The sequence below is a fragment of the Littorina saxatilis genome, linkage group LG15 (assembly GCF_037325665.1).
Source record: "Littorina saxatilis isolate snail1 linkage group LG15, US_GU_Lsax_2.0, whole genome shotgun sequence".
Lineage (NCBI taxonomy): Eukaryota > Metazoa > Mollusca > Gastropoda > Littorinimorpha > Littorinidae > Littorina > Littorina saxatilis.
Genome location: NC_090259.1, coordinates 46237420 through 46260527, shown reverse-complemented (window position 1 = coordinate 46260527; position 23108 = coordinate 46237420). Strand labels below are relative to the sequence as shown.

The 23108-nt window shown below is 43.7% G+C and overlaps 1 protein-coding gene across 2 annotated transcripts in view; it reads left to right on the top strand.

Annotated features, from left to right (window-relative positions):
- Positions 1-23108, top strand: part of LOC138949470 (uncharacterized) — a 105138-nt gene that overhangs the window by 17033 nt on the left and 64997 nt on the right. For both annotated transcript variants that reach the window (XM_070321298.1, XM_070321299.1), the window contains exons 4-6: positions 3295-3354; positions 7858-8070; positions 11068-11178. In XM_070321298.1, the coding sequence (XP_070177399.1) occupies positions 3295-3354; positions 7858-8070; positions 11068-11178 (384 nt within the window). The remainder of the gene's footprint in view (positions 1-3294; positions 3355-7857; positions 8071-11067; positions 11179-23108) is intronic.

Genomic DNA, 23108 nt, shown 5'->3' with positions numbered 1-23108 from the left:
TAGAAGAGATCGAGGTTCCAAAATTACCCTCTTCAATTTAGCTGCATCGACTGCAGGACATTTTCAGTAAAATACACGAAAGTACAGAATGTAGGATAAACAGAATACTACATGGCTTGCTGTGTCGTACCAGATTAGCACTCGTTGCTTTTTGACTCACATGCGAAGCAAAAGTGAGTCTATGTACTCACCCGAGTCGTCCGTCCGTCCGTCCGTCCGTCCGTCCGTCCGGCCGTCCGGAAAACTTTAACGTTGGACATTTCTTGGACACTATTCAGTCTATCAGTACCAAATTTGGCAAGATGGTGTATGATGACAAGGCCCCAAAAACATACATAGCATCTTGACCTTGCTTCAAGGTCAAGGTCGCAGGGGCCATAAATGTTGTCTAAAAAACAGCTATTTTTCACATTTTTCCCATTTTCTCTGAAGTTTTTCAGATTGAATACCTCACCTATATATGATATATAGGACAAAGTAAGCCCCATCTTTTGATACCAGTTTGGTTTACCTTGCTTCAAGGTCAAGGTCACAGGAGCTCTTCAAAGTTGGATTGTATACATATTTTGAAGTGACCTTGACCCTGAACTATGGAAGATAACTGTTTCAAACTAAAAAATTATGTGGGGCACATGTTATGCTTTCATCATGAGACACATTTGGTCACATATGATCAAGGTCAAGGTCACTTTGACCCTTATGAAATGTGACCAAAATAAGGTAGTGAACCACTAAAAGTGACCATATCTCATGGTAGAAAGAGCCAATAAGCACCATTGTACTTCCTATGTCTTGAATTAACAGCTTTGTGTTGCATGACCTTGGATGACCTTGACCTTGGGTCAAGGTCACATGTATTTTGGTAGGAAAAATGTGTAAAGCAGTTCTTAGTGTATGATGTCATTGCTAGGTTTAGCTGAAGGTCAAGGTCATGTAAAGGTCAAGGTCAAGCATGTGAGTCGTATGGGCTTTGCCCTTCTTGTTCAAATAGTGAACAGCTCGCAAATGCCATGTAGTATTATCTATGTACAATACCTTAAAAGAAAGGTGTTTCCTTATGCTTACTCCAAATTAATCCCCACCCTAACCTCACCCTCATGTCTTGACTGACAAAAAACATCATTTGGAGGTCCAGTAGGCCTCATGGTAGAGCGCTGAATTTGTGATCCATGTGTTTGAATCTGGGGGAAGGGGTGGGGGTCGGACCTACTTTCTGTACAAACTCAGAGACGATATCCACCATGTCCCACCCCCATGCCACCACTGTTGCATGTAAAAGACCTCGGTCAATTCTGCCAAAAGTGCAGATTACGGATTACAACAAAACACACACACCACTTGATTGCGCGACTCTTGTTGCTGCTAGCTTTCAACTGTTGTCTTCTCCTCTTCCCTTGGACTCAGCTCCAACCAGTGCATCTTTACTGGGTTCAGATCATTGATTTGACTTTCTTCGCGTATGTCAAAGTTGCAAAGTTTTGCCTATTGTGATTTTTTGTCGATTTTTTTCATTTGGCCCTTCTGTTTTGGTCCGGTCGATTTTTAGGGTACCCTTATTTGAGCGGCTATAACGTGATCCTTGTAAAAGAAATCTTTAAACCAAAAGGTGATCCTAATAGTTAAGTGAACGGCCTTTACTGGCATATAAGGTTTTAATGAAAATAATGACACTGGAATTAATGCTTTAATCTGGGTGCGAAATTTGTTGTAATAATTTTGTGGCCAAGTTGAGTTCAAAACCTCTTTCATCTCGTCTATCGTGTGGATACATTTGATGGGTCGCATTTAGGATCAAAGGAGTCAACACTTCCAATGTTACTACCACAATTCATCTTCTTTGCTGAGGAAGGGTTGGCTCATTTGATCCTAAACGTGATGCCATTGACTTACAAACCTCACAGAAATATGTTTAGAAACCCCGCCTCATGAACGATTTTTCAATGTGCAATTAAAGCCGGAGATTTTCTTCGTTTCTTTGCTGTGACGCAAAAACAAAACCAAGTAGACATGCGGTGACATTGTGACGTCTTTATCGACATTGCCATGACGTTGCATGGATGCTCGATCGTTCACGTTCGGATCAATGTACATGGGTGCAGCTTTGGTTGAGTCTAAACCGAACTGCTTTGTAACAACGTGTGTCGTTGGGATCGATGTTTTGGTAAACTTCTTCGTATCCTTGACTTTGCTTTTGACTTGAACAGATTGAGATTGCTGTGTTTGTGAGAATGTTGATCTTGTTGGTATGTTTCATTGTGACTGTATTGCTGTGTGTGTGTTGATCATGTTGGTATGTTTCATCGTGACAGTATTGCTGTGTGTGTGTGTGTGTGTGTGTGTGTGTGTGTGTGTGTTGATCATGTTGGTATGTTTCATCGTGACAGTATTGCTGTGTGTGTGTGTGTGTGTGTGTGTGTGTGTGTGTGTGTGTGTTGATCATGTTGGTATGTTTCATCGTGACAGTATTGCTGTGTGTGTGTGTGTGTGTGTGTGTGTGTGTGTGTGTGTGTGTGTGTGTGTGTGTGTGTGAATGTTGATCATGTTGGTATGTTTCATCGTGACTGTATTGCTGTGTGTGTGTGTGTTTGTGTGTGTGTGTGTGTGTGTGTGTGTGTGTGTGTGTGTGTGTGAATGTTGATCATGTTGGTATGTTTCATCGTGACTGTATTGCTGTGTGTGTGTGTGTGTGTGTGTGTGTGTGTGTGTGAATGTTGCTCTTGTTGGTATATTTAAACGTGACCGTATTGCTCTGTGTGTGTGTGTGTGTGTGTGTGTGTGTGTGTGTGTGTGTGTGTGTGTTGATCATGTTGGTATGTTTCATCGTGACTGTATTGGTGTGTGTGTGTGTGTGTGTGTGTGTGTGTGTGTGTGTGTGTGTGTGTGTGTGTGTGTGTGTGTGTGTGTGTGAATGTTGCTCTTGTTGGTATGTTTCACCATGAATGTATTGTTGTGTGTGTGTGTGTGTGTGTGTGTGTGTGTGTGTGTGAATGTTGCTCTTGTTGGTATGTTTAAACGTGACCGTATTGCTGTGTGTGTGTGTGTGTGTGTGTGTGTGTGTGTGTGTGTGTGTGTGTGTGTGTGTGTGTGAATGGTGCTCTTACTTGTATGTTTCATCTTGACTGTATTGCTGTATCTATGTGAATGGTGCTTTTACTTGTATGTTTCATTATGACTGTGTTTGTGAGAATGGTGATCTCGTTGGTATGTTTCATCGTGACTGTATTGCTGTGTCTCTGAGAAAAGTGCTCTTGCTGGCATGTTTTTTCATGGCGGGATTGTTGTGTTCGTTTGCAGATGATCCAGACTGTCGCTGCGATGAATGTGATATTAGTGCTAAAGGATCAAACGACTTGAGTAAGTTTATCTTTGCAGAGAGAACGATTGTTCTGCTGCATACATTCTCTCTGTCTCAGTCTCAGTAACACTCAAATAATAGATCAAATAATAGATGTACTATGTTTACCTCCAAAGACATTCAGCCCCGTTAGTGCACTCGGTAACGCTCCGTACCGCTGCTCCGGTAAAGGCGGGTTCCAATCTCACGGCAAACTTTTCTTTGCCTTAACCCTTACCATACCTAACATTTATCACACAACTGCAGCTACTTCATGATTCTTCTTAAGTCTAGGAAGTTTTGTAATATGCAACAACGTTCCCATGATTGCCGCACTATAATAAGTTACTTCTCCAGATATTCCTATTCCAGTTTCTAGTAACATCACTCATCAGCTCGTGTGAAAAACCCAAAGTGGGCACATATCATCGCGCGCAGCCAATATAAGATGTTTGATGGGTTGGTGACAGACCAGCTTTTTTGTCGGTCCGAGGGGGAGCATATTATACGTTATTTGCGTGTTTGACCAAAATATGACATTTTACACAGATCGAGACAGTCATTGTTCTCCGAGACCGCGCTAGCGGTCGAGGTGAACAATGACTGTCGAGATCTGTGTAAAATGTCATATTTTGGTCAAACACGCAAATAACATTTATGTATCGATCGAATTCCTTTCAGGTTCTTATGACTTTGTTGTTGTTTTGACGATTGAACGAGCACACACACACATGCATGCAATCCACATGTATGCAATCAAACACATAAGCTTCATATTTGGGCGTTTCAGGTTGACCGAAACTTCAAAGGAACTACAAAACACACGTCATGTACTCACTTTGTTGTTGTTTTGACATTGAACAGCACACACACATGCAATCAAACACATGACGTTTTTTTGTTGAGTTCCTTTGAAGTTTCGGTCAACCTGAAAAGCCAAATTATAAAGTTTTGTCGGCCTCTGACGTCACATGACTCAAAGAAGGGAAATCCAATCTCCAATCGATACATTGTCTTTTGTTTCGTATTTATTGACCAAGGGCGAAGGCCGCGGTCAATAAATATGAAACAAAAGTCGATATGCCTCCCGAGGACCGACAAAAACGCTGCTCTGACAACAAACCACCAAACATCGTTTTTGTCATCATTTTGGTAGTGAGAAAATAAGTGCCAAATCAACACAGGGAGCCATGCTTTGAAACACGAGTTCCGTTTTGATAACTCATGGTTTGGGGCCCCAGCACGTTGTTGCAATCAAAGCTGGCGTGTGAAAGCAACTTTCTGTTTTTTGAGTTCATAAAAAGTTAAGATAAATATACTCTTCAAAAAAAGTTAAGGATTGGTTGAAAAAACGGATCTGTATAATTATAAAACAATTGCCAAAAATTAAACATCGACATAATAATTAAAAGATTAATGTGTTTGAATTAACAAATGAACAATAAGTCTTGACCTAGAATTTTGTTTGGCAGGCAGAGTTATTTCCCTTTGTGGGACTTCTCAAAAGTGTCTGCATTTTGGAAGAAAAAGGGTGTTTTTTTTTTATAGCCCCATGAAATTTGCGGAACGCATGCCAGGGCAAAAGGTTGTGATGCAATGGCTACAACAGGGTCCTGGCTATGAACATCGCTCACCAGCTTGTGTTTAAAGGTTGACACGCTGACACAATTATGCACAGTAGCAACATGCCCCCACGAAGAAAACTGAGCGATTTGGATAGAGGAAGGGCAATAGGATGGCTACAAGACGGTGTTGCTGCCAGGCAAGTGGCCCAGAGGCTTGCAGTGGCTCCCTCTGTCATCATCAGACTAAACCAGAGATTCCACGCAACTGGAAGAGTGCAGGAGCGACAACGTTTTGGTCGGCCCAGAGTCACCACACAAAGAGAGGATCGCTTCATTCAGAGGCAGGCCATGCACCAAAGAATGGCTACGGCAAACAACATTAGGCAACGCCTACAAGCTACCACCAACACTGTTGTTAGTGGTCAGACGATCCGAAACCGCTTACACAACTTTGGCTTGCGTGCATGCAAGGCGTCCAGTCCGAGGAACAACCCTGACTGTTAATCACCGAGCAGCTCGCCGAGCCTGGTGCACTCAACATGTGAGGTGGCAACGTCAGCAGTGGGCTCAGGTGTTGTTTACAGATGAGTCCCGCTTTTGCTTGGAACCTGCTGATGGTCGCATCCGAGTGTGGAGGCGTCACGGAGAGCGCTTCGCAGAAGGCGGTGTTCGGGAACGACAGCGTTTTGATGGAGGCTCTGTGATGGTCTGGGGAGGGATCAGCACACGTCTAAGGACACCTCAGGACCATGTAGTGGGCAACTTGACCGGTGTCCGCTACCAGAATGAGATCCTGCAACCCCTGGTCGTTCCAGCCCTCCAAGCGATCGGCCCTCGTGCGATTCTTCAGGATGACAACGCACCTCCCCATCGCTCTGCAGCTGTAAACACCTTCATCCAGCAGGCCAGGGTCAACAGGATTCTGTGGCCAGCCAACAGCCCGGACCTGAACCCCATAGAGCACAAGTGGGACGAGCTTTGTCGTCGGGTACAGCAACATCACCCTCCTCCTGCCAATCTGGGTCAACTGCTGCAATGGCTCCAGCAGGAGTGGAATGGAGTTCCCAGAGCATTCATATGCAACCTGATCCACTCCATGCGCCAACGATGTGTTGAATGCCTGGTACACAACGGACGGCACACGCGTTATTGACACTGATTCACATCGTTGTGAATTCCATTTTCGAGGGTTGTCTCGTTTGACACACTCTAGCTAAATTGTGGCTGCCGCGTTCGATCTTTGCTTTGTTTGTCATTACTCCTTGGTTGTTCAATTATATAATTTGTTTAAAATGAAAGAATTCGGTCTTGTCTGTTTTGTGTGGCGTGCTTGTAAAAAAGTGATCCTTAACTTTTTTTGAAGAGTGTATGTCAGGTTTGAGGATGCACAGTTCTCTATGTTCCTCTCAGTATTCCACCCCTCGGGTTTCAGTTGTAAATATTAAGCTTAGTGATCGAATGCTACGTTGGGTCAAAGGTCACAGAAGAATTTCGTCGTGCAGCGAAGGAAAGAATCGCGATCTTCGTTTCTGGCTCATTGCCTCTTTGTTTTTCATTAGACCTGTCATTCTGCTTGCTCGGCTTTGTTAGATGTTTGCATATCTTGTTGCTATGTTCTTTGCTTTTATTGTTATTTCTTATTTGCGCTTCGTTTAGCAATACAACGTCTTGTGCACGGGTCAAAATGTGTGTGTCAGGGGTCAATTGGTTTGACTTGAACTGCACGTTCGTGTTTCTCCGAACGTCTGTGTATCGAAACACAGATACACGCACTCCATGACTTTGTAAGAAGACAACACATATCGCTAGGTTTCATTTCTTTGTGGTGAATTTATGACCTTTCATGAAGTAGTTTTGGTTTTTGTTTACTTTTGCCAGTTTGCCAGTTCGTTTTTGGAACTTTGCAAAGCAGTGTCGTGTCGTCTGTTTAGGTCTGGAGAAACGCCAATGGAAAGAGCCGAAGAATCCCCGAGCGTTTCTATTGGGTTTGCTTTTGATTATCCATGTATAACCTGCTTTCTGCAAATATGGTAACTGGGGATTTATTGCATGAGGAACATGAGATTTATTTCCCAGGTGTTTGTGAATGAAAACTCGTGAAAATGATGACGATGGTTGATACTTACTTGTAGATAATGCACTTTTGCTCCAGTCACCCCTCTCTCCCTCCGCCTGAAACGTTTAGACTACTTTTTGAGTCACTTGAGAAAAAGTGACTCTATGTAATCGGTCAGTGTTAGTCTGTCCGGCCGGCCGTAGACACCACCTTAACGTTGGACTTTTCTCGGAAACTATCAAAGCGATCGGGCTCATATTTTGTTTAGTCGTGACCTCCAATGACCTCTACACTTTAACGATGGTTTCGTTGACCTTTGACCTTTTTCAAGGTCACAGGTCAGCGTCAAAGGAAAAATTAGACATTTTATATCTTTGACAAAGTTCATCGGATGTGATTGAAACTTTGTAGGATTATTCTTTACATCAAAGTATTTACATCTGTAGCCTTTACGAACGTTATCAGAAAAACAAGGGAGATAACTAGCCTTTTCTGTTCGGCAACACACAACTTAACGTTGGGCTTTTCTCGGAAACTATAAAAGTGACCGGGCTCAAATTTTATGTGAACGTGACTCATTGTGTTGTGAATAGCAATTTCTTCCTGTCCATATGATGCCTCATATAATATTCAGAACTGCGAAAGTGACTCAATCGAGCGTTTGCTCTTCTTGTTCCTGTTGGTATGAAGCACAGGCACTCGTCACGAGATGGGCGGGATCTAAGTGGGCGGGGCCTGTGGGTTTGATTACGTGCTATCAAGACTACTACAATAACTGTAGTAGAGAAGATCGTTCATCACCCCAACCAAGTTACATCCAAGACATAAACCCCGCCCACTTCGTGTTGGGTGCCTGTGGTATGAAGGTCAGTTTCAGTTTCTGTTTGTATCCGTGTTTGCAGTAAACGTTGCGTACAACAAGCCAGTGACGGCCAGCAGCCACTTCAACAAATCACGGCCACTATGCTTGCTCGTGGACGGTATCTCCACCCCCACCGTTGCCGGTACGTGCATGCACACCGACCACGACGACCACACGCCTTGGGTCGAGGTAAACATGGGGGCCGTCTACACTGTTCGGAAGATTCTCATTGTTCGCCGACAAGTTGAAATTGGTACGCTATACCCCCCCCCCCCTCCCATTTTGTTTGTTTTTGTAATCCGATAGTCGAGTTTTAATTGAATGTTTTAACATAGACGGGGAATCAAGACGAGGGTCGTGGTGTATGTGTTTGTATGTGTTTGTATGTGTGTGCGTGTGTGTGTGTGTGTGTGTGTGTGTGTGTGTGTGTGTGTGTGTGTGTGTGTGTGTGCGTGCGTGCGCAGAGCGATTCAGAGAAAACTACGTGCAGGACCTATCTTTATGAGACTTGACATGAGAGTTCCTGGATATGATATCCCCTGATTTTTTTCTTCATTTTTTCGATAAGTGTGTTTAATGACGTCATAACCCAAATTGATTGAAGTTTTAGTCAAGCAATCTTTTACTCGGTCAGGACTTTGGGATTGCATTTAAGCTCGAAGGCTTAAAAGTTAGGTCATTACGTTGCTCATTAAATTTGTCATTCAAAACAACTTATAACTTACAGATTAAACAATCATTGCATTGCATTCCTCATCTTTTCTTGAAATGGATATATTATTACTTTTTTAAACGCTCAGAATTGAAGAAAATAGGTTGAGTATAACGTTCACATGTTTTCGTGTGGTTTCAAAATTATTATATTTTAAAAATATTTTTATTTAATTATGTCAAAATGTGGAGGGTGTTGAGTATGAAGTTGGGAACATTTCTTTCTGGGATATTCTTTGAATTGAATAACTAAATGAGTTAATATGTCAGGTCGCATTAGGATTGAATAACAAAATGAATTGATATGTCAGGTCCCATTGGGATTGAGTAACAAAATGAATTGATATGTCAGGTCCCATTGGGATTGAATAACAAAATGAATTGATATGTCAGGTCCCATTGGGATTGAATAACAAAATGAATTGATAGGTCAGGTCCCATTGGGATTGAATAACAAAATGAATTGATATGTCAGGTCCCATTGGGATTGAATAACAAATAGAATTGATAGGTCAGGTCCCATTGGGATTGAATAACAAAATGAATTGATATGTCAGGTCCCATTGGGATTGAATAACAAAATGAATTGATATGTCAGGTCCCATTAGGATTGAATAACAAAATGAATTGATAGGTCAGGTCCCATTAGGATTGAATAACAACATGAATTGATAGGTCAGGTCCCATTAGGATTGAATAACAAAATGAATTGATAGGTCAGGTCCCATTAGGATTGAATAACAAAATGAATTGATATGTCAGGTCCCATTAGGATTGAATAACAAAATGAATTGATATGGCAGGTCCCATTAGGATCAAGTTCTTAAAACGGCTGTGCTGTAAACTAAAGAAGTAAAGAAGGCAAAAAGAATCAAAAAGAAGAATGAAGACATGACGTCATATCATTCCAAAAATATGACGTCAGATGGAGGCATCGCTGGGGCTTCCTTTATATCGTTGTCTTGAGGATGGCGAGACTTATAATGCTGCGTCGCCCAAAACAAATAACGGTTTTGGGTGTGACGAAAAAAAATACAAGGCCGGAGTGCTATGTAAATTATGAGCAATTCTTCCAAATCCATTTAAAGATATGACACTACTAGACTGTTCCCGCATATCGAGCCAGAATTTTTTGTTATGTCAAATCGATGTTGCAGTTCCGGAGCAAATGATCAAAATGTCTTTGCGAATTTACGTTCAAACGTGTTTTTCCCATAATATCACAATGCTGACAACTCGAAAATATGGTCAAGAACAAATCTACAGTACAGTACTTCGAAATAGCAAGAATAACAACATTCTTGTCCATTACGACTTGCATTTTACCGTGTGCGCTGTAAAATCTCCCTACCTTCAAAGCAGACGAATAGCAGACATCTTCATTTACTTCCAAGGGAGAAATCGTTGGTCATAATGTCTGGCAGGACCCAAACATACTTCTGCACGCTTTCTTTTCTTGTCATATTCAGTTGCTTCGCAAACATAAATTGTCATTGGTTTTCTCAACTTGTCAAATCAGTCAAAACGACCGCAGAACACAGAACTGGGAAATGACACTGATTGAAATACGAAAGATCTTCGATGACGAAAGTATAAATGACGCCATGTGGTCACACCTATCTCGAGAACAAGGCGTTGCTCAGAACGAACGCCCTTCCATTATTAATCTAACATTTGCTGTGACAAATCAGACACTTTGAATGCTATGGAATGAAGGTGTGGAGATGAACATGGCTTTATACAGCCTGTTCCAAAAGAAACGCAACCAACCTGTTTGCAAAATCAAAGTGCAAAATTTATTTTGCAAATAATATTTTATGAAGTTACATACGTGACGACATAGGGACAACTCAAACACACGACACACACAGACACACAACAAAAGTGCAAAATTTATTTTGCAAATAATATTTCATGGAGTTACATACGTGACGACATAGGGACAACTCAAACACACCACACACAACAAATCAGACAGCTGTCTGCCGAGCGTTTTTAATTGGTCACCAGTCTGTGCTACCTGTCACCCTCAACCGAATGACTAGACGAGAAATGGTGGATTTGTGAACATTCATGACCTGACTGACTGCTTGGGCCGTTTGGCCAGCGGCAAGCATGCCAATAGCACGCTCTCTTTCATTTTTAGACAAACGATGCATTCTGCCGTCAGTCCAGCTGAAGAAATCACTGCTATTTTCTACTGTATTGCCAGCTCAGTTGAAACTTGATCCATTCACAAACACGTGGGCACTGTTCACGTGCGATGTCAATTTCACCCTCTCCACATTAGAGGGCAGTAACTGGTGACCAATTAAAAACGCTCGGCAGACAGCTGTCTACTTTGTTGTGTGTGGTGTGTTTGAGTTGTCCCTATGTCGTCACGTATGTAACTCCATGAAATATTATTTGCAAAATAAATGTTGCACTTTGATTTTGCAAACAGGTTGGTTGCGTTTCTTTTGGAACAGGCTGTAGTTTGCATTATGTATTGTCTCGAGGTCATGTCGGCCTACAAAGAACCGTTATTATCCCGTTGCAGATAAAGACATAAAGCAGCTGTGGGCTCTTACACTACATATGGATGGGCAAACCTGTTACACCTGGCCTCCGTACAACTTTATCGCCAAATTGAAAGCCTGGGAATCCAACAGTAAGTGGAAACAAACAACAACGCAAACACAATTGGAGAACGCACGCAAGGTTGATTGTCAAAGTTTACCCGTAAAAAAAAAAGGGGGGGGGGGAGGGGGGCGACCTGACATCTCCACTTGTAACACCGGTGCTCTCTACATTTATAATGAAACTAGAATGAATACCCGCTTCGCCGGGAAGAAGTACTTAGAGCCGTACGCCGGCTTCGCCGGGTCCGAACAATGGACCCGCCAAGCTTAGGTCCCTCCCAGATTCGTGGAATGGGAACAGCACGAAAATGATTCAGTGGCCATAATGCCATTCCTGACCATATCGAGTCCCATCCTTGTCGACGAATGTAACCGTGTTAATCACCTTTGGAGGCGAACTCCACTCAAACAGGACTGAGCAAGTTAGAGCTTATCTCTAAGCCCTTTTGAACTGTTATGGCTTCTCAAAGTAAGGCCAGTACATAAAATTACACAAAAGCCGCCAGACCACATCACAAACAGAACTGAACAATGCACAGGTGTTGCTCACATAGAGACACACACACACACACACACACACACACACACACACACACACACACACACAAACACAGAGAAGCCGTATCTATAGAGAGATAGATGACAGTGTATTTTTCGCGTGGCTATTAATTGATTCGACCTTTGCACTTTTACAGTGAGGATAATTTACGGGTCCAATTTACGTTCTGGACACTGCGGTGACCTTCTAAAAATAGTAACAGAACGCCGGGAATATCCGAAGATGCCCCCTTCATTCAAAAGTGCACCATACGAAGGAAGGGAGGTAAACGCTGAAAACATGGAGAAGATGAGAAGATAAGGAAGAGTTACTTATAATGGTGAAATGAACACAAAAACCAAATTCGGTTCAGCGCTGCGCGCTGAGAGCACGTGTTGAAATATCTCATCGATGATATTGTGTCCGGGGTGTAGCTGAATACGGTGTCCAAATTTGAAAAAGATCCACCGAGAACTTTGGCTTTGGTGTGTCGGTATGGGGGCCCGGGTAGCTGAGGTGGAACCAAAATAGCTGAGGTGGAACCAAAATCGGTTCAGCGCTGCGCGCTGAGAGCACGTGTTGACATATCGACCAGGTTGTGTCCTGTACCGGGTCTACCTGAATATGCCCACCAAATTTGAAGCAGATCCATCGAGAACTTTGGCCGTGCATCGCGAACTCACACACACAGACACACACACACAGACACAAGTCGTATATATATACAGATAAAAGAAAATCTAAACAACGAAGTGACTGTGGTAAGATGAACAAAGTTAAAAAACAAAGGATTACTGTACTCACCGATACAAAGACGACACAAGACGATTACGAATTTTCGCTTCTGGGAGCTTTATCAGGAAAAACAAGAACACAAAAGACAACAAAAAGCAGACGCAACACGGAACGAACAAGGTTTGAAAGAAAATGGAGGGGAAACACGCAAAAAGGGGAAGGAACTCTAGGAACGGAAATGAATGAAAGGGGAGAGAAGTGGTTGGATGATGTCAAGGGCACAGGCATACCGACTAAAAGTAATACACACTCATAAAGGGGGGGGGGGGGGGGGGGGGGGGGGGAGAAAGGGGAAAGGCAAAAAAAAACAAGTCGCGTAAGGCGAAAATACAATATTTAGTCAAGTAGCTGTCGAACTCACAGAATGAAACGCAATGCCATTTTACTCGTAGCATCGTCAGGCCACCGCTCATGGCAAAGGCAGTGAAATTGACAAGAAGAGCGGGGTAGTAGTTGCGCTAAGAAGGATAGCACGCTTTTCTGTACCTCTCTTTGTTTTAACTTTCTGAGCGTGTTTTTAATCCAAACATATCATATCTATATGTTTTTGGAATCAGGAACCGACAAGGAATAAGATGAAAGTGTTTTTAAATTGATTTGGACAATTTAATTTTGATAATAATTTTTATATATTTAATTTTCAGAGCTTGTTTTTAATCCGAATATAACATATTTATATGTTTTTGGAATCAGCAAATGATGGAGAATAAGATAAACGTAAATTTGGATCGTTTTATAAATTGTTATTTTTTTTTACAATTTTCAGATTTTTAATGACCAAAGTCATTAATTAATTTTTAAGCCACCAAGCTGAAATGCAATACCGAACCCCGGGCTTCGTCGAAGATTACTTGACCAAAATTTCAACCAATTTGGTTGAAAAATGAGAGCGTGACAGTGCCGCCTCAACTTTCACGAAAAGCCGGATATGACGTCATCAAAGACATTTATCAAAAAAATGAAAAAAACGTATGGGGATATCAATCCCAGGAACTCTCATGTCAAATTTCATAAAGATCGGTCCAATAGTTTGGTCTGAATCGCTCTACACGCACGCACGCACACACGCACACACATACACCACGACCCTCGTTTCGATTCCCCCTCGATGTTAAAATATTTAGTCAAAACTTGACTAAATATAAAAAGGAGGGGGGGGGGGGGGGAATACACGCACGCACGCACATACGCCCGTGTATAAAATAAAAGGCTTCTGGCGGTCCGAATATCAGCAGTAGCAACGTCAACTTGGTATTCATATGTAGGCAATCCAATTCCCCCCCCCCCCCCAAAAAAAAAAAAAAAAAAAAAAAAATTGAACCAAGGTCAGAGTGACAAAAAGTGTTTTTCTTTACATGCACAATTCATCTTTAAAGGTACTGAACTTGTCATACCTCAGGCAGCTATCCGTTAGAAGAACTACCGAGTTTCATTGACTTGCACCCAAAGAGTCCAAGAACTGCGATTTTTTTACGAATTAATTTCGGACACTGTCCCGGCTGGTCTTGACCTATTTTTGGATCTAAATTTAGATCAGGTCACCACATCATGCACAAAAAGACACGTCACTAGTAGCAAACTATGTCAGACATCATCATGAGTTTGTGTAAAACAAAATGGAGGCCGGAATCACTCAGTTGAATCGAACTCCGACCAAACACCACGTAATAACTAGGTTAATTTATGCACTCGCGTGAACAAGCCAACTGTCGAGCTTCACAGATGTCGTCGTTGGGTAGTTTTGGGTTTGTTTTACTACCATAGGAGGATTTTTGAACTGTAAATGCACTCACCTGCAACAAAAACGCAAAACGAAGGCTGTGAGCTGCACTGTGCCTTTAAGCAGAGGGGGTAAGATTTAGATTTACAAGGCCAACATTGCCCCCAATCCCCACCAATTGGCCCTGCCCCTAAACCCCACCAATTGGCCCTGCCCCTAAACCCCACCAATTGGCCCTGCCCCTAAACCCCACCAATTGGCCCTGCCCCTAAACCCCACCAATTGGCCCTGCCCCTAAACCCCACCAATTGGCCCTGCCCCTAAACCCCACCAATTGGCCCTGCCCCTAAACCCCACCAATTGGCCCTGCCCCTAAACCCCACCAATTGGCCCTGCCCCTAAACCCCACCAATTGGCCCTGCCCCTAAACCCCACCAATTGGCCCTGCCCCTAAACCCCACCAATTGGCCCTGCCCCTAAACCCCACCAATTGGCCCTGCCCCTAAACCCCACCAATTGGCCCTGCCCCTAAACCCCACCAATTGGCCCTGCCCCTAAACCCCACCAATTGGCCCTGCCCCTAAACCCCACCAATTGGCCCTGCCCCTAAACCCCACCAGATGACCTGCCCCTAAACCCCACCAATTGGCCCTGCCCCTAAACCCCACCAGATGACCTGCCCCCAATCCCCACCAATTGGCCCTGCCCCTAAACCCCACCAGATGACCTGCCCGGCCTCCTGGAGCCCCGTTTTTTTTTCTTCATTGAAACTCATTTTTTCCGTTAATGTATTCCCTGAATATGTCACTGTCCAATAGTTTAATGTATGCTTGATGCGATCATAGCCGTTGATTTGCTTGCCAAGGTGTGTACGGTAGGAATGTGACGTTTGCCGGCGAGGTCGAAAGGCCCCTCAGGAATCGGCCTCCTTCCTTCCTTGTAGTATGTGTAGGAGAGGAGATCTTCTGTGTACAGGCCGACAGCAAGCAAAGAAACCCCAGCTGACTTGCTTGAACACTGAGCTCCCACTCCCCACCTACCCCTGCCATTCTCTCACTCTGTTTCTCTGTTTGTCAACTCTCTCTCTCTCTCTCTCTCTCTCTCTCTCTCTCTCTCTCTCTCTCTCTCTCTCTCTCTAGCCAATCCAATGCAGAAATACCCGGTAGATTTCAAAAATATACCGGGTAGATTCTACCGAGTTAATGTCAGTTTTGGCGTAGATGGGGGCATTTTCTACTCTATTTGATTAGCCAATGACGGAGCTTTCTGCTCGGTAAAAATCTACTGGGTATCTCAGGCTCTCATTGGACCAAATTCTACTGGTATTGTTCAGAGAACCAATCTAAGTTAGTTTTGGTGTTCCATAGTATTTGGCCTTACTATCTTGTGCACACCTGTGCTGTGTCCTTACTATCTTGTGCACACCTGTGCTGTGTCCTTGCTATCTTGTGCACACCTGTCCTGTGTCCTATCAACCTCGTGCACACCTGTCCTGTGTCCTATCAATCTCGTGCACACCTGTCCTGTGTCCTATCAATCTCGTGCACTACTGTACTGTGTCCTATCAATCTCGTGCACACCTGTCCTGTGTCCTATCAATCTCGTGCACTACTGTACTGTGTCCTATCAATCTCGTGCACACCTGTCCTGTGTCCTATCAATCTCGTGCACACCTGTCCTGTCTCCTATCAATCTCGTGCACACCTGTCCTGTGTCCTATCAATCTCGTGCACACCTGTCCTGTGTCCTATCAATCTCGTGCACTACTGTACTGTGTCCTATCAATCTCGTGCACACCTGTCCTGTGTCCTATCAATCTCTTGCACTACTGTCCTGTGTCCTATCAATCTCGTGCACACCTGTCCTGTGTCCTATCAATCTCGTGCACTACTGTACTGTGTCCTATCAATCTCGTGCACACCTGTCCTGTGTCCTATCAATCTCGTGCACACCTGTCCTGTGTCCTATCAATCTCGTGCACTACTGTCCTGTGTCCTATCAATCTCGTGCACACCTGTCCTGTGTCCTATCAATCTCGTGCACTACTGTACTGTGTCCTATCAAGCTCGTGCACACCTGTCCTGTGTCCTATCAATCTCGTGCACACCTGTCCTGTGTCCTATCAATCTCGTGCACACCTGTCCTGTGTCCTATCAATCTCGTGCACACCTGTCCTGTGTCCTATCAATCTCGTGCACACCTGTCCTGTGTCCTATCAATCTCGTGCACTACTGTACTGTGTCCTATCAATCTCGTGCACACCTGTCCTGTGTCCTATCAATCTCGTGCACACCTGTCCTGTGTCCTATCAATCTCGTGCACACCTGTCCTGTGTCCTATCAATCTCGTGCACACCTGTCCTGTGTCCTATCAATCTTGTGCACTACTGTCCTGTGTCCTATCAATCTTGTGCACACCTGTCCTGTGTCCTATCAATCTCGTGCACACCTGTCCTGTGTCCTATCAATCTCGTGCACACCTGTCCTGTGTCCTATCAATCTCGTGCACTACTGTACTGTGTCCTATCAATCTCGTGCACACTTGTCCTGTGTCCTATCAATCTCGTGCACACCTGTCCTGTGTCCTATCAATCTCGTGCACTACTGTACTGTGTCCTATCAATCTCGTGCACACCTGTCCTGTGTCCTATCAATCTCGTGCACACCTGTCCTGTGTCCTATCAATCTCGTGCACTACTGTACTGTGTCCTATCAATCTCGTGCACACCTGTCCTGTGTCCTATCAATCTCGTGCACTACGGTACTGTGTCCTATCAATCTCGTGCACACCTGTCCTGTGTCCTATCAATCTCGTGCACTACGGTACTGTGTCCTATCAATCTCGTGCACACCTGTCCTGTGTCCTATCAATCTCGTGCACTACTGTACTGTGTCCTATCAATCTCGTGCACACCTGTCCTGTGTCCTATCAATCTCGTGCACTACTGTACTGTGTCCTATCAATCTCGTGCACACCTGTCCTGTGTCCTATCAATCTCGTGCACTACTGTACTGTGTCCTATCAATCTCGTGCACTACTGTACTGTGTCCTATCAATCTCGTGCACTACTGTACTGTGTCCTATCAATCTCGTGCACACCTGTCCTGTGTCCTATCAATCTCGTGCACACCTGTCCTGTGTCCTATCAATCTCGTGCACACCTGTCCTGTGTCCTATCGATCTCGTGCACTACTGTACTGTGTCCTATCAATCTCGTGCATACCTGTCCTGTGTCCTATCAATCTCGTGCACACCTGTCCTGTGTCCTATCAATCTTGTGCACACCTGTCCTGTGTCCTATCAATCTCGTGCACTACTGTACTGTGTCCTATCAATCTCGTGCACACCTGTCCTGTGTCCTATTAATCTCGTGCACTACTGTACTGTGTCCTATCAATCTCGTGCACACCTGTCCTGTGTCGTATCAATCTCGTGCACTACTGTACTGTGCCCTATCAATCTCGTGCACACCTGTCCTGTGTCCTATTAATCTCGTGCACTACTGTACTGTGCCCTATCAATCTCGTGCACACCTGTCCTGTGTCGTATCAATCTCGTGCACTACTGTACTGTGCCCTGACTAATCTCTTGAACTGTGTCCTTACTCTCGTGCACACGTTACTGTGGCCTTAGTATTAATTTTCGTACACAATCGTTCGAATCCCATCAGGGTCATCTGGGTTTTTCGGGCTCCTGCCCAGAGTGGAAGTCCTATGGTTCCTATGGGAAGGCTGGGATCACACAGCGGAGTGTCATTCACTTAACGAATGCGACTTTGAGGGTGCTCAGGTTAACCTGACCAACACCGCAGGTGCGCCAGTTCTCGGGCCTGGTTGACGCTGGTAGTGTCATATGTTTTTAATGGGTGTGGAAAAACTGCTCATAATTAACATAGCATTCCGGCCCTGTTCTTTTTTTCGTCTGGGTGGCCGAGTGGTAAGCGCACTTGCCTCGGAAGCGAGAGGTTGCGAGTTCGACCCTGGGTCAGGGCGTTAGCAATTTTCTTCCCCCTTTCCTAACCTAGGTGGTGGGTTCAAGTGCTAGTCTTTCGGATGAGACGAAAAACCGAGGTCCCTTCGTGTACACTACATTGGGGTGTGCACGTTAAAGATCCCACGATTGACAAAAGGGTCTTTCCTGGCAAAATTGTTTAGGCTTAAGATAACATGTCTGTGTCTTTCGCTTAAGATAAAAATGTCCACCAAATACCCGTGTGATAGGGTGGAGTGGAAGGGGGAAATAGGCCAGGAAGCATAAATGAGACGCCAATACAGAGGTTGCGATAACGTGACTTTTAATTAACGTACACCAGAAGGCACATCAGAGAGCAGTGTCTGATGACACATGAAAAGAAAAGAAAACATAATATAAGTACATGGCATAACAAGTAAAAACGCACCATTCATACCAATGCATCCTAACCATACATACATTCCACAATAAAGCTACTATATCAAGTGAACAGAGGGGAAGGGGGTAGAAGAAAGAGCGATTGGGAGACAGGACCTATTATCCTTTACAACACAATAGATTTCCGGGGACACGTGACGTCTGCACGCATTGAAGCGTGACGAGGGCCGATAATTTCAAGGTCCATACTACTAAGTTACTAAGGGGAGGTTACTCTAGCTATGACGTCACAAGGCACGCTACGTCGTGAACAAAGACGCTCAGCTGTCGCGGGAAACAAAATGGCTGACACACATACATGCATACATACAATTACATACACGCCATAGCATCAATCATACACTCAGAACACATCATAGAACTGATTAAACATAGCAAATACAATAATACCAAAGAAACAATATCTACTTACAGTTCCTTCCTCAAGATACAGCCGCACACAACTCGTCGGAACTCGAATTACGATCCCGCTCGAAAGTCACCTCGCTGATATAAAACCAGCTCTAAAACGTTTGTTCAACTGAACACACACACAAAGTCTCTCTAAACAATCCTCGAATCACTCCTTCGCCAAAATAAACGTTATAATGGCTCAACAACACTCCTTACATTAACACAGTAATCGTTCAATCAAAAGTTAAACTGCACAAATCCAAGCTGATACGCACACTGACACACGTCCTCTCACTTCGAAATCACCCCGGGTACTGTCCTAGCCCACGCTATCATTCTGAGGCTCACGCGCGCACCCGTTCAAACAATCAACCAATAAGAAACCAGCCTCCCTACACACCTAAAATTAGCTACAACACACAATAATCCTAGCGGGAGACACAACTTGGGTCAGGGGAAGATAATAGACAGGGAGTAAAAGAGAGGGACAACAGTACGTGAAATTGCCACACGGCTACACCCGTGTGACTTGGAATAATAGGCCATTGAAAGGTGAATATGCGCCGAAATGGCAGCGATCTACTGGCCCCCCCCCCCCCCCCCAAAAAAAAAAAAAATCCACATCACACGGCATTCTGTAAAAGGCCTAGAGCCATAGGGTTAGGTACTTAAAAATATCCAGTTATTATTTAAGTTATTGAGACATCCCAGTGCACTAAGGGATTTATAGAGCAAATCGAGAAAATTCATTATTGAACGAAGCGCATAGCGCTGAGTTCAATAATTATTTTCGAGATTTGCTCTATAAATCCCCTAGTGCACTGAGATTGTTTCAATAACGATATTGTCAGTACCGCCAGAGAAAAAAGAAGATACAACACGCACATTTTGCTACGCGCATTTGAATAGGCATAACTGTGTGGTCAGGTCGTAGAAGATCTACTTTTGGGTGGGCTGTCTCAAGTGTGTCGTGCTTTCATCACACGCAAACTCTTGTTTTAATTTCTGTTGGCAAATTCCAGTGTAGCGTTAAGCTAAACAGGGATGATCTTTCAGAGAGACCTCATTTGAACTCGGAGAAAGGACTGTGTTCTTAGTTATTTGCGATTCGAAATCTCAAGTCGAGCTTCGACGGATTGACTGTGCAGAGTGACTCCCCTTGAACTTGTTTGGCTAACCCCCAAGGTCGACGGTTAGCACATTTTCAAAATATATGTGGCATGTTTCTCGTGTGGTATCTTCACTCATCGGGGAGTCTGGTACTAAATATGAACGGTAAGAATGCTCTGAACCCTACACGTATTATATCCCCATCGTTTTTTCGTTCACATTTGCCCAACATGTTAGTTTGCTGAGCGGGGTTTATGTCGTCTGCTAGGCTAGGGCAATCGACCCACTGCGGCATTCCAAAAACAAAAATTGCTCGTCACGTTGCACTGAGTCTGCACGCATGAGGCAGGCTGGTAATAAGTCTTATATATGGTACAGACGTTCTAAACCCTACACGTTTTCCATTCCGATTGTTCTTGCCTTGAAATAATAATTCGGGAACCATTCATTTACTGAACTTATGCAGTCGTACTTCAGTGTAATCTAGTCTGCTACGTATATATTCCAAATGCTGATCTAGCTGGTTCGTTATCGGAATAACACTTGTGTTTTCTGTTAGCTGCTGGGAATTGTATACTAACTCATCATTTGGTAATGTGGATAATAAGCTACGGCATAATTATGAGAAGATTCTTCACAAGTCGAAACTGAAAAATTAGACACAGCGGGTTCTATTTTTAGATCAGTGGCAACTGTGGCACAGGCACATGCAATCTGTCAGAAAAAAACCACTTCTGCTTTAATTGAGAAGCAGGAAATTTATGGTATTTTGGTATTGTGGAGAATATAAGCTACATGTCATTAATTAATTCTGAGGATGAGAGTACAGTCTCGCTAAGGCAAAGGGCGGAAGAATACGCTCTGTGGAAAAGTTAGCGCACTCCAAGAGTTTTAAGAGTTTTAGCGCATCGCCATAAGCCAATCAACTGGTTCACATCAGTCATGTGACACCAGTACTTACTGACAATATAAGATGTTTGATCATGATGGGTTGTTGACAGACCAGCTTTTTTGTCGGTCCGAGGGGGAGCATATCGTCTTTTGTTTCATATTAATTGACCAAGGCTGGCGTGTGAAAGCGACTTTCTGTGTTTTTGAGTTCATTAAATGTTGGGATGAATATGTCAGGTTTGAGGATGTACAGTTCTGTAGGTTCATCTCGGTATTCCACCCCCTCGGCTTTCTGTTGTAAATATTAAGCTGAGTGATCGAATGTGGAAGCTACGTTTGGTCAAAGGTCACAGAAGATTTGCGTCGTGCAGCGAAGGAAAGAATCGCGATCTTGTTTCCGACTCAGTACCCCTTTGTTTTTCATTAGACCTGTCATTCCGCTTGCTTGGCTTTGTTAGATGTTTGCATATCTTGTTGCTATTTTCTTTGCTTTTAGTATTGTTTCTTATGTTTGTGCTTCGTTTATCGATACAACGTCTTGTGCACGGGTCAAAATGTGTGTGTCAGGGGTCGGTTTACTTGAACTTGACGTTCGTGTTTCTCCGAACGTCTGTGTATCGAAACACAGATACACGCACTCCATGACTCTGTAAGAAGACAAAACATATCGCTAGGTTTCATTTGTTTTTGATGAATGTATGACCTTTCATGAAGTAGTTTTGTTTTTTGTTTACTTTTGCCAGTTTGCCAGTTCGTTTTTGGAACTTTGCAAAGCAGTGTCGTGTCGTCTGTTTAGGTCTGGGGAAACACCAATGAAAAGAGCCGAAGAATCCCGGAGCGTTTCTATTGGGTTTGCTTTTGATTATCCATGTATTACCTGCTTCCTGCAACTATGGTAACCGGGGATTTATTGCCTGGGGAACATGAGATTCATTTCCTAGGTGCTTGTGAATGAAAACTCGTGAAAATGATGAATTCTTACTATCTCATACACACCTATACTGTGGCCCTACTATCTTATACACACCTGTACTGTGGCCCTACTATCTTATACACACCTGTACGGTGACCCTACAATCTTATACACACCTGTACTGTGACCCTACTATCTTATACACACCTGTACTGTGACCCTACTATCTTATACACACCTGTACTGTGACCCTACTATCTTATACACACCTGTACTGTGGCCCTACTATCTTATACACACCTGTACTGTGACCCTACTATCTTATACACACCTGTACGGTGGCCCTACTGTCTTGTGCGTACACGTTTATCCTGTAAAGCAGACAGAAGCAATCGACTAAGAAGTGAGCAGAGAAGAAAGACCTAAACGACTATTGCTTTGTTTGCATGTGACAAGACGTGAGCAGAGAAGAAAGACCTAAACGACTATTGCTTTGTTTGCATGTGACAAGACGTGAGCAGAGAAGAAAGACCTAAACGACTATTGCTTTGTTTGCATGTGACAAGACGCGAGCAGAGAAGAAAGACCTAAACGACTATTGCTTTGTTTGCATGTGACAAGACGTGAGCAGAGAAGAAAGACCTAAACGACTATTGCTTTGTTTGCATGTGACAAGACGTGAGCAGAGAAGAAAGACCTAAACGACTATTCCTTTGTTTGCATGTGACAAGACGCGAGCAGAGAAGAAAGACCTAAACGACTATTGCTTTGTTTGCATGTGACAAGACGTGAGCAGAGAAGAAAGACCTAAACGACTATTGCTTTGTTTGCATGTGACAAGACGTGAGCAGAGAAGAAAGACCTAAACGACTATTGCTTTGTTTGCATGTGACAAGACGCGAGCAGAGAAGAAAGACCTAAACGACTATTGCTTTGTTTGCATGTGACAAGACGCGAGCAGAGAAGAAAGACCTAAACGACTATTGCTTTGTTTGCATGTGACAAGACGCGAGCAGAGAAGAAAGACCTAAACGACTATTGCTTTGTTTGCATGTGACAAGACGTGAGCAGAGAAGAAAGACCTAAACGACTATTGCTTTGTTTGCATGTGACAAGACGCGAGCAGAGAAGAAAGACCTAAACGACTATTGCTTTGTTTGCATGTGACAAGACGTGAGCAGAGAAGAAA